The following is a 12,304-nucleotide window of genomic DNA, read 5'->3' on the forward strand; positions in this document are numbered from 1 at the left end:
TGCAGGAAAGGTTTGGGGGAATTTTAAGCAGGGTCGAGGGGGGGATGGAGTGGGTGGGGGGACAAGGGGGGGGGTTAAGGGGGGATGGAGTGAGTGCTAGACCAATGCAGGAGGGGCTTTAGGTCCACGGCTCCCTCTGACTGCAGCGCTGGCGGCACTGGGCCGAGGTGACTTTGTCAGTTAGAGAGGGTTGCAAGATCGTCAGTTGGGGGAGGGTTGTCCCAGGGGAGGCCCACAGGAGAGATTTGGACCCAATGGGTCCACCTCAGTCTCGTTTATTATAAAGTTTCATAGTACAACCTTTATTCAGTAACCTAATAATGGAAAGTTGTGGGTACCCAGTTATACCAAGAATACAAATGAGGACAAAGTTCTGGAAATTAGCAGTACAGATTACATAAAACTGAGTGATTCTGCTGTATAGTAGCTGAATGGAAGGATTTCTGAAGTTTGGACATTTCAGTAATGATGGCAAATTTGGTAATGCTTAATTATTTAAATTTATTGTTTAAACGTTTATTAACTCTACTCCACTCTCATAATTTAATTACTGTTATAAAATAACTCGATCTTTTATCTAAAAAAAATGTAAGCAGGGCACACAAGATAAAAATTGACGTTAACATTGCACGATTTACTTAGATTTGACACTGACCGGACGGAACATACCTGACAAACTAACTGACAGAGGATGGTCAAGTTTTTTCTGTGAATGGAACCAACTTCATTTCCATACAAGCCAAGAGTTCTTGCGGTCAAAATCCAATAGTTATTTATTTTCCTTAAACATGAAATGTTGGTTGATTTTCTCACACCGTGCATTTTTATTGATAATTTAATTGTTAAATTGTCCATGCTTGTTTGCCCGAGGCTCCTGAAGAAACTTGAGATTATATTTTCGGAATTGCCGTATCTGACAATGGAAAAACAGGAAATCCAGTTGATCAGATCTGTGAATGCTTTGTATGTGTGAAATGCTGATTTTATATTTAGTAAATTATATACTTCAAAATTAGGATGGCAACAGTCATTATTGTGCTTAATTTCAATGAAGTTTTTTTTAACTTTACACTTCCACATTTCCTATTAACCAATTAGTAAAATCATTAATAACATAATGTGCAACGGTAACATTAAACTGATCCTAAAATTAATTCCATTAATACAATCTCTTTATTGCTGTATCAAAAGTGTGAATTTTCTTTGGATACAATAAAAAAGTCAAGGTATAGAACCTACAAAAAATACAGATACAAGGAACTGCAACTGCTGGTTTACAAAAAAAAAGACACAAAGTGCTGGAGTAACTCAGCACGTCAATTAGCATCCCTGAAGAACATGGATTGGTGATGTTTTGGGTCTTAGTGTGAAGAAGGGTCCTGACTCAAAACATCACCTATCTGTGTTGTGTGAAAATACAGCTTCCTTCATTTTCATGCCCACGTTTATGGCAGGGAATGGTCTGCATTGTGTGAATAATATTAACTAATTAATGATGCTGGTTTTGCCCTTCATATGAGATAAAGGCATATTATTGAAAAGGTGTGATTAATTTGGCTGTTATTGAGAAGGTGTGATTAATTAGCATTATCTAAATAGAATCAGGTTACAATTTATGCTAATCATCAGCAGTAAAAATGGAATGAGGAGATGCAGGAATGTAAACCTGCAAGTTAACATCTTGATTAAGAGATGTTCTGACAGATTGCAGTACCTTCCAAAATCTACCATCATAGTCTCCCAGAATCAGTTGAAAATCTCAGCGAATGGCATCATAATTTCAGTTCAGAAAGAAGGAGGAAGTACAAAAGTATGTCTGTTAAAGGAAGCACTTGTACGTTGGCTTCATCAGAAAGATGGTTTTGTCTGTGGTAACTTCTAACTGAAAAAAGTTGTATTTTACCAACCATCTCTTAAAGCCATATTGTAATTAAATCAAGGCTGTATCTCAACAGGACATAAGGTGCTAGTGTAACTCAGCAGATCGTGCAGCATCCATGTTCTCCTGACCTGCTGAGTTATTCCAGTACTTTCTATCCTTTTGTGTGCATTAACCAGCATCTAGTTCTTTGTTTCTACACTATCTCAACATTTCAGTTCTTTGCACTTTGTGGATAGGAAATATTTAGAGGCATATGGGTCAAAGGCATATTGGATAGCATAGGCAAGTTAGGCTGCAGGGCCTGTGACTGTGCTGTGTGATTCTATGGCTTGTCTTTGGTCTTCTACATTATTTTACTGAAACGCTGAGCATGCTGGAGCAATCCTAACTTTATGTTGGTGTTTTGCAGTGTTTTGGCCTAAAGGTTTGAAACTATCAATGCCAGCATTGATGATAGCTTAAAATTGCTCTCCGGCAGTAGTTTTGGAAGTCAGAGTTTTGAAAGTGAAGCCATCTTGAACTTTATATGTGACTCGTAAACCTTCCACTTCCTGGACCTTCATTCCCATTTTCCTCATTTTGTACCCACAGTATATTCCAGTTCCAAGGCATTATATTCAAAATCAGTTTTCATGATGCATGCAAATGGATGTGGGTAAATAGGACTAGCTTACAAGGGCACCTTGGTCAGCATGCACCAGTTGCGCCAAAGGGCCTGTTTCTATGCTGTATGACTCTGTGTTGATTAGTCTCTATTGTATTTGATTGTTTGTCAGCATCATCAATATTTTCCTGGATAAAATTAAATATAAAATGAAAGGGAAGATTATCTTTAGATTTTCCATTTTTGGTCTTAAACACTTAAGACCACTAAAGATGGCTATTTTCATTGTGTCTTGCTCAAATTGCTATGGGAACTTAGCTGGTCCAACAGCATTTGCAGAGGGATCGGACAGACGACAGATATCTGAAGATGGGTCCTGACCTGAAGTGTCGCCAGTCTATTCCCTCCACAGATGCTGCCTGACCCACAGAGTTCCCCCAGCACTTTGTGTTTTGTTAAAGAGTTCAGCATCTGCAGTTCTTTGTGTCTCTGGCTGTCTTCATTGTTATTTTGTTACTTTATTATAGGGGAATTGCATGGCAGGCGAGGTCACAACCCCTGACCCGTACTGTTACCACGCAAGGCCTTCTGGAGTACAAGCAGTGTACTGCAGGCAAGCACTGACTATGGCTGCCAGTACAGCGGCCGTTGAATTGTCGGTTTTTTGCCAGAATTCTGCCAGACTCTGAAGCCAAAATCGCCGCAAAACTTGCAACACCTTAGTCCCAACCAAAAATCTTTATGAATGGCACCACATAATTACAGTACTTAATCACATCAAGCTGCTTAACTTCATCCCAATAAACCTGGTACAGCTAAGGTGAAGATGATATTTAAGTTTAAGATGCTCTTTTGATAACAGATAAGCCAGATACCAGCTGCAAAACTCACAAATCACTGTCCTTGTGGCTTGTAATAACAAGGAACTGCAGATGTTGGTTTGTACCAGAGAAAGACACGTATGCCAGAATAATTCATCAGGTCGGGTAGCATCCCTGAAGAATGTGGATTGGCGACATTTCGGGTTGGAACCCTTCTTCAGACTGATCTGAAGAAGGGTCCCGGCTCAAAACATGACTTGTCCGTGTTCTCCCGGGTTGCTGCCTGACCTGCTGAGTTACTCCAGCACTTTGTGCCTTTCCTTAGGGCTTAATGAAAAAGAGCTTACTTATATTTTACAGTTCCTTTTTCTTGCTTTGGTACCCAGGAGACCAATTGCAGTGGCTCGGGTTACATTTCAAAATTTATTCCTGCAAAGCCTTTAAGGCTATAGAGGGATTTAAATCAGCTCACTTAAATGCTGGAATTTGAAGATAATGGAGACAGGGAGTGTAGCCAGGCTGGATGAAGTTGAGGAGAAAAGGATGGCCAAGGGTTTAACTTGATAAAATAATATAGCGGAATCACAGAAGGGGAGCAGTGAGAGAGGATGTTTCTGAAGTCTCGTCGGAGAGAGGAGAACTTCTTCAAAGTAGACATACCTTGAGGAGATTGGACAAAATGTGTAGGAAAGAAGTGCAGATGCTGGTTTAGATCGAAAGTAGACAAAATGCTGGAGTAACTCAGTACGTGTTGCGTGTGTTACGAGTTTGTGCTGGAAGCTGCCTAGTACTCCAGAAGGCTTGAGCGAATCCGTGCGTCACGCCCTTTGACCCGATGACCTACCGTGCAATCCCCCTATTGTCACAAGCTTGGGGAAAGACGGCGATGTGTTTGTATGCAAGGTCTTGTATGCAAGTTATTTGCTTCCCATTTTGTGAGATCAGAGAAATTGGCCTTCGGGCCCATTCAAGTGGTTTTACAGGTCATGGATATTAACACAAAGTGCTGGAGTCATGGTAGTTTAACTTGGCATCGTTCGGTATGGACATTATGGGCACAGTGTTCCTGTGCTACGCTGTTCTATGCTCCAAAGCTCATGTTAAAGGAAGTTGGTTCTTCCTTCGCGCTGTACAATAGTCTCTGGTAAGAAAGTGGGATCGTAATCATCGGACCTAACTTACTGATATTTAACAGCACAACTAATACTTAGAATGACCCTGGACATGCATGTAAGCACAAGGAAATGCAGATACTGGATTACTAGAAAAAGACAGTGTTGGAATAACCGAGTGGGTACAAATAAATGTTTATTTTTCTGCTGCATATCCCAGAGAGTGCTGCTCCCGCCTAAGCCCACTCCTAATCATCCGTCCTGACTTGTTTATATTATATACAAGTATATAGCGGGGTGAATTATTCGAAAACAAAATCGAATATGCGACATAGTAATTATTGGAGGCTGTTCAATGGCCACGGTCATACCACCATCCAAGGGAAGAGATCCTACTTGCATTAAGTAGTTACCTCGGTGCTCCTTACGCCGCCGTCCTGGGCGACAGCAACATCGACCGGGGACGTGAGCCGGTGGGGGGCACGCGCCACCCGCACTTGGTTCAAACGGCAGCGCCAGGGCCCTGTTCCCGCGAAGCCTGTCGGGAAATGTAGTTTCAATCGGCCCCATTGTCGCTTCTCAGCCGGTCTGTTGCCGCGAAGCCTGCCGGGAAGTGTAGTTCATTTGTCCCCGTCGTCGCTCCTCGGGCCGTTGTCGCGAACCCTGTCGGGTTGTGTAGAGCCGTCGCCGCAAAGCCTATTGGGAGGTGTAGTTTACTGCAGGGCCCTTGGGAAATGCAGTTCATAACCGGCGCTGTCATCGTGGACTGAGGATTTTCTCTCGTCTCAGTGCAGCCGTGACCTCCTGTCCCGACGTTTCTGTTGATTTCCCGTGTCTGCACGCTGAGTTTGCTGCAGGAACTGTGCCACTTGTTCCACTTTGCAGCTGGAAGTGGGCGTACGAAATGTCGGTGATCCCAACGAGCAGGAGGCAGGGGCCGGAGTCCCGAGGCATTGCTTTTACCTCGGTTTGCTCAGCTCTGTGCTGGTGTCCCCGGAGCGCAGGGTTAGTCTTATATGTTGCCTCGGCTACATGCTGCCGTCTCCTTAATAATTTAGAGTTTTTAAACATGATCCACTTTCCACTGACGAAGATTGAGCAGAATATTTCCTGAAGGGTTGTAGAATTAAAGATGCCAGAGTAGTGGAAGACAAATGTATGTGCAATGCCTTTATGCTGCTTTCAAACCTTGGAGTTAAGTATCTTTTGAGTTTTTGTATATTTGCCCATCCATGATTATTGTTTGAAACAACCATCCAAAGAAAACTAGCAATTTAAATAGAGAAACCAGTAACAGAAAAACAGTATCAGCACGTCGACAGATAATATGGTATGAAATTAATAGAATAGGTGTAGAATCCCAACTGCAAAGAAAAGTGATGAGAACCAGGTACAGAACAGGATGCCCTGGAGAAACGTCATAGAATTCATGGCAACACAAGCTGGTGACTTTCATTACTAGATATCTCCCAAGTTGATCGCAGACCTGGCATGAATAAATATTAATATTTTTAGTATTCTGAATATTAATATTGCAGTGTTTTTACAAAATCCTGAAACACGAAGTTCAAAAAGGTTACTGATACTATCGAGAGACAAGGGACTGCAGATTTATAAAATACACAAAGTGCTGGAGTAACTCAGCAGGTCAAACAGCATCTCTGAATCTGAAGACATGTCCTGACCTCAAGAGAGAGAGTCAAGAGTGTTTTATTGTCATATGTTCTGAAATGGAACAACGTAATTCTTATTTCCTTACGTCGCCTAACAATGTTCTCCAGAGATATTGCAACACTTTTTTTGTTACTAATGCTATCAATGGGGCAACCAGGAACGCCAGTCAATGCTGACATTTTAAATGATAGACATCTTGCAAGAATTATTTTTTAAAATACATGTATATTCCCCCCCCCCCCCCCTAGTTTCACCTGCTTATTTATCGTGGCCGCTACTAATCCGTCATGTGTCGTATGAGCAGCACAATGCTTGATTATAGCTTTTACATCTTGCACTTGTATCTAGAATCTAACTCTACCCTAATAAAGTCTTCATTTTGTTCGTTGTCTTTTCATGACACTGTTCTTAGCCGTGGCTCAGTGACAGCGCATTTGTTCACGTGTCAATAGCTACTGGCTTTAAATGTGACTCCAGTGACCTGTGCACCAATTCTGCCAACCCGCAGGTGCAGTATTGAGAGATATTATCAGAGGTGTTGCTTTGCAGGTGAATGTCTCAAGTTGTGTATTGCTGTTGGGAGCAGAGCAGGGGTGTTCTCTCTGGAACATTGCCTGACTCCATTCAGACTTTGGCTCATGTTTTGCTGAAACATCTGCAGCTTTGTTGCCTAATGCTTTTTTCTAGACTATTTTGCTTGCCTCCCTCCTAAATGCCGTGCATTCCCGGGATGGCGGGACTGACATATGAAAAACGAATGGGCCTGTATATGGGCTTGTATTCGTTGGAATTTAGGGGATCTTATAGAAACATTCTAAAATTCTTAAGGGATTGGACAGCCTAGATGCAGGAAAAATATTTTCGATGTTGGGGGAGTCCAGAACGAGGGGTCACAGTTTAAGAATAAGGGGTAGGCCATTTAGAACTGAGATTAAGAAAAACCTTTTCACCCAGAGAGTTGTGAAACTGGAATTCTCTGCCACAGAAGGCAGTGGAGGCTAATTCACTGAATGTTTTCAAGAGAGAGTTAGATGTAGCTCTTAGGGCTAGCGGAATCAAGAGATATGGGGAGAAAGCAGGAACGAGATATTGATTTTGAATGATCAGCCATGATCATATTGAATGGCGGTGCTGGCTCGAAGGGCCAAATGGCCTACTCCTTCACCTTTTTTCTATGTTTCTAGTCTGAAGAAGGGTCTCAACCTGAAACGTCACCCATTCCTTCTCTCCAGAGATGCTGCCTGACCTGCTGAGTTACTCCAGCATTTTGTGATACCTTCTATGTTTCTATGTAATCCTGAGATCAATCAACATTCTCCTGCCTGCTCTGAAACTAATTCCAATATTTGTGCATACACAAAAGGCTGCAAAATCCACACAGAGCGTACTGAAGGTCACTGGAGCTAAGGGACAGCTGGACTTCCTGCTGTGCCACATTGCCGCCCTTTCGCAAGGAATTGCCTGACCTAATGTTTTAGAATTTTGGGGTTTGCTCTTAGTTTTACTGATGATTTAACTAATATTTTCATTGCTCTGTTTGTCCATCACAGAGATGCATCATCACCTCATACCCACAACTCCAGTGCCCCTGGTTCAATTCTGACCTTCAGTCCTCTCTGTGTGACGTTTATCCACCTCAGTGATATTATCTAATTCATATCCATTGGATAAACTTTCAGAATGTTTCATATGCCTTGAAAATAGTCACCTGCTTCTCAATATCCATCTTCCTTGTCTTTCGATTTAACTGTCTTCTGAATGGAACATTTCTCCTAAATAATGGCATGATCGGTTAAGGCTTTGGATTATCTTTACTGTTCTCAACTAATTTTTTTTAACACTGTGCATGCATGTTCCTGCTTATTCTGTGTTTCTTGGATTCGCCGCATTGGGTAAGCCAGATATTTGTTACTTATTGTCACAACTCCATTCTCAATTGCTATTCCTCACAAAAGTGCCCATGTTAGAGCTCTGATTAACCGGAATGTGCTGTGCAGTTTTGGGTAAGCCATACCTTCACTGAGTCTGAAGATGGGTCCTGACCCAAAACTTTGCCTGTTTATTCCCTCCACAATCACTTCAGTTTGTGTTTTGCCCTTCGCAGTAAAATTTTGATTGGAGCCAAGTTCCCTAAAGTCTTAACAAAGCCAAAAATAAGGCATTTTTAAAATTATTTCAGCTTCAAGAACAGGTTCTTCCCAACAACCATCAGGCACTTGAAAACTACAAAATGCTACCTAAACAATGAAACTAGGAATTGCCTTAGTTGCATGAAAGACTTTTTGCACTAATCGCAGGGTTTTTAATTTATGTAATTGTTTTGTTTGTTATGTTATTTATAAGTACAGTGTTTACAGGCCTGTTATGCTGCTGCAAGTAAGAATTTAATTATTCCGTTGTTAGTATGTATGACAATTAAACACTCTTGACTCTTGATCTCTTGAAACAATCCTAGAACTGATTATTTGAAATTTTGAATGAATAAACAAGCTATTGGCAGTACTTGCCTTCCTATAGTATCTCCTTATGCACATGAACTGTATGGACATGAGAGAAAATTGGACATCTGCTTTTACTGTTTAACACTGTAACAAAAATGAAGGAATGCTTTCTCATTCTAATTTTACTGATTTTCTCAAAAGTGTTATAGCTGTGGCATGGTATTAATTACACAGTTATAATAGTTCCAACTATTTAAGACCATTTAAGTTTATTTATGTAAATAATTATTTATATTTATACTCCTTGAAGTAGACATTTCATCCAAATGAAGAGGAGGCCACAAATGGCATTGATTCACACGGTGTCTATTGCATTGCTGAAGAAAGTTGGCTTGCACTGCAGATTTCAAAGTACCGGACGACCCACTGCTCCTCTCGGCTCCCGAATTTTATCTGATCCCAGCAGAGTGTTTGAACACAATATGTGGTAAGAGGAAGTGTCACAAACCAGGCTGCATTCATGTTCCTTACATAAAATTCTGTTAGAAGAAATATTACTTTAACGTTGTTTATGATATTATTCAATTTTCTTATCACGCAAGATGGTAGCAAAACACTTAAAGACGATCGCCTCTAAAATTATTACTTCAATTTGAATTTCAGATTAAACGTGTTTCTTAGTTGAAAGGGTCAGTGGGAAGACATGTAGTAGTAATAAATTGTGATGGGAGAGCACTTGGATAAGACACTCACAAACACAATTAAAACTTCACGTCAATTTGTTATGGAGCAAGACTGGTCCAAAATTTCAGATGGCCAGCTTTTTATGTTTATATGTTTTTTTTAGATTTTACGTAGAAACAGGCACTTCGGCCCACAGAGTCCACGCTAACCAGTAATCACCCCATACACTAACACTATCCTACACTTTGGAGTGTGGGAAGAAACTGAAACACCCAGTGAAAACTCACACAGTCAAAGGGAGAACGTATAAACTCCATATTGACAGCACCCGTAGTCAGGATTAAACCCGGGTCTCTGGCGCTGTAAGGCAGCAACTCTACCGCTGCATCACTGTGCCGCCCCATTTTTATTACTTATCTTTCAATGTGCAAAAACATTGACCAAAAAAAAAGAAAGGCCATCTATTTTTGTAAAAAGCTCTTTTCCTTTCAGAGAATCATCCAGATTTTAGTCATGTACAGAATATAAAATGTCTAAATTATAAAAGCTTGCAGTATTATTTTCTCTTAACAGTAGCAACCCTTAAGAAAATTAACTTTTTTTTCTACAGGGATCACATGCAATGGACTCCAGAGCAGGAAGCTCTTGCTAGACAAAAAGCTGACGAAAATTCTAGTGTTAAAGTCTCAATAGAAGAACAAGGTGAATAATGTTTTATTTGAACCTTTTGGAGATTTTTTTGGATTTTACACCAAATGGAAGACATTGATTCATATGACACTATTTGTAACAGCAAAATCTCATATGTTGAGGTAGACACAAAATGCTGGAGTAACTCACAGCAGGACAGGCAGCATCTCTGGAGAGAAGGAATGGGCTCATTCTGCTCATGTTAATGCCAATGAGGAAAAATATTGCTCTATTTTGATTTTCTAATTGAATGTAGGCCCAGGTTACTTTTGCTGTAGGCAATGTAAAAATGAATTAACTCAACAAAATAATAGATGACATAATTATGTCAGAGGCCGAGAGACCTGATAAAACTTAAAAAAGTATGAGAAGCATAGATACCTACCTAGGCTGGACAGTCATTATCTTTTTCTCAGGGTGGAAATGTCAAAGACCAGAGGGCACATTTTAAGATGAAAGGAAATGCGCCGGGCAAGGTTTTTTTTTTTACACAGAGGCTGGCGGGTGGTGGTAGTGGCATTCTGAACCTTTGTATAGGCACATGGGTATGGAAAGATATCGATCACGTGCAGGCAGAGGAGATTAATTTAAGCTGGCATCATGTTCAGCACAGACATTGTGAGCCGAAGCGTCTTTTCCTGTGCTGTACTGTTCAAGAAAAATAGGTGCAGGAGTAGGCCATTTGGCCTTTCGAGCCAGTACCGCCATTCAATATGGTCATGGCTGATCTTCTAAAATCAGTATCCCGTTCCTGCTTTTTCCCCATATCTCTTGATTCCCTTAGCCCTAAGAGCTAAATCTAACTCTTGAAAATATCTAGTAAATTGGTCTCCACTGCCTTCTGTGGCCGAGCATTCCACAGATTCACAACTCTCTGGGTGACATTTTTTTTCCTTATCTCAGTCCTAAATGGCCTACCCTTTATTCTTAAACTGTGACCCCCCCCTGGTTCTGGACTCCCCCAACATTGGGAACAGTTTAGCATCTAGTCTGTCCAATCCTTTAAGAATTTTATATGTTTCTAGAAGATCCCCTCTCATCCTTCTAAATTCCAGTGAATACAAGCCCTGTCGACCCATTCTTTCATCATATGTCAGTCCTGCCATCCCCGGAATTAACCTGGTGAACCTACGCTGCACTCCCTCAATAGCAATAATGTCCTTCCTCAAATTAGGAGACCAAAATTGCACACAATACTCCAGGTGCGGTCTCACCAGGGCCCAGTACAACTGCAGTAGGACCTCCTTGCTCCTAAACTCAAATCCTCCTGCAATGAAGGCCAACATGCCATTAGCTTTCTTCACTGCCTGCTGTACCTGCATGCTTACTTACTTTCTATGTTCATGAGTAGCATTCCAACTATTTAAGACCATTTAAGTTTGAAGGCATCATACTACTAGCTTGGAAGACGGGATGCCAAAGTCAGGTTTGCAAGTAAAATCGTTATAAATGTACTGTACCTGCAGTAGTATTGGCAGAGGAAGAGAACTGCTTATACTCTACTACACTAGCAGCCTCTGCTGTCTAAGAGCATCACCCTCTGTCTAAGAGACATCACAGTACTGTCTAACATTGTTTCCCCAATCTAGAATATTTCTTTATAAACTGCAAACTCTTTTATTCTCCGAGGGAATTTACCTCTTTTATTCTCGCTGGAGCCTGCGTACGTGAGGCACAAACGCAACTCACTGACCAGGTATTGAGGGTAGAGAGTGACGTCTCGGACTCCACGGTCATTGTTTTGGGGGACTTTAACAAGGCTAACCTCAGTCGAGAGCTTCCAAAGTACAGACTTCATGTTATCTGCCCTACCAGAGGGGCGAGAATATTCGATCACTGTTACACTTCAATCAAGAATGCATATCGCTCTGTTCCTCAGTTGGCTCTGGGTCTCTTTGACCTTATTCCGACATAAAACAGTTTTTTTTCCACGAGTGATAGTTCCACTCAATAACCAAAGTCTGTAGTCTCTTTTTTGCTCTGGTTTATTTTCCCCCACATGTTTAAACCGTAAAGCTGGATGATCAGCCATGATCATATTGAATGGCAGTGCAGGCTCGAAGGGCCGAATGGCCTACTCCTGCACCTATTTTCTATGTTTCTATGTAATGGTGTATCCTTATTGTTTTGATGTGTTTATGCTTTATTCTTAATTGTTAACTGTATGTTTGTGTTGTCATTTGTGAGCGGAGCACCAAGGCACATTCCTTGTATATGCACATACTTGGCCAATAAACGTATTCATTTGTTCATTCATTGGTATAATTGTAAATTGTAATTATAATTGTAAATTGTAGGATAGTGTTCGTAGGTAGAGATCGCTGGTCGGCACTGACTTGGTGGGCTAAAGGGCCTGTTTCCACGCTGTATCTCTAAACTAAACTAAGATAAACCAG

At 41.1% G+C, this 12,304-nt stretch overlaps 2 protein-coding genes across 12 annotated transcripts in view; one reads left to right on the plus strand and one right to left on the minus strand.

The window, feature by feature from the left end:
• The window catches only part of dcaf17 (ddb1 and cul4 associated factor 17), a 32,949-nt gene extending 27,998 nt beyond the window's left edge, over positions 1-4,951 (minus strand). For 2 of the 4 annotated variants that reach the window (XM_078403901.1, XM_078403898.1), the window contains exons 1-2: positions 2,557-2,634; positions 670-913 (exon numbers count right to left, since the gene is read on the minus strand). In XM_078403901.1, coding sequence (XP_078260027.1) covers positions 670-913; positions 2,557-2,576 — 264 coding nt within the window. In that variant the 5' untranslated portion in view covers positions 2,577-2,634. Of the gene's footprint in view, positions 1-669; positions 914-2,556; positions 2,635-4,832 lie in introns of those variants that run through there. The other 2 variants (XM_078403899.1, XM_078403902.1) reach the window with 2 other exon arrangements.
• The window catches only part of mettl8 (methyltransferase 8, methylcytidine), a 32,702-nt gene continuing 24,733 nt past the window's right edge, over positions 4,336-12,304 (plus strand). For 4 of the 8 annotated variants that reach the window (XR_013547552.1, XM_078403907.1, XM_078403905.1 and 1 more), the window contains exons 1-3: positions 5,121-5,424; positions 8,845-9,021; positions 9,829-9,920. Coding sequence is in view for 7 of the 8 variants with exons in the window: in XM_078403907.1 (XP_078260033.1) it covers positions 5,324-5,424; positions 8,845-9,021; positions 9,829-9,920 (370 nt within the window). In the remaining variant the exon portion in view is untranslated. Of the gene's footprint in view, positions 4,452-5,120; positions 5,425-6,595; positions 6,643-8,844; positions 9,022-9,828; positions 9,921-12,304 lie in introns of those variants that run through there. The other 4 variants (XM_078403909.1, XM_078403906.1, XM_078403912.1 and 1 more) reach the window with 4 other exon arrangements.

Source organism: Rhinoraja longicauda, chromosome 8 (genome assembly GCF_053455715.1).
Source record: "Rhinoraja longicauda isolate Sanriku21f chromosome 8, sRhiLon1.1, whole genome shotgun sequence".
Lineage (NCBI taxonomy): Eukaryota > Metazoa > Chordata > Chondrichthyes > Rajiformes > Arhynchobatidae > Rhinoraja > Rhinoraja longicauda.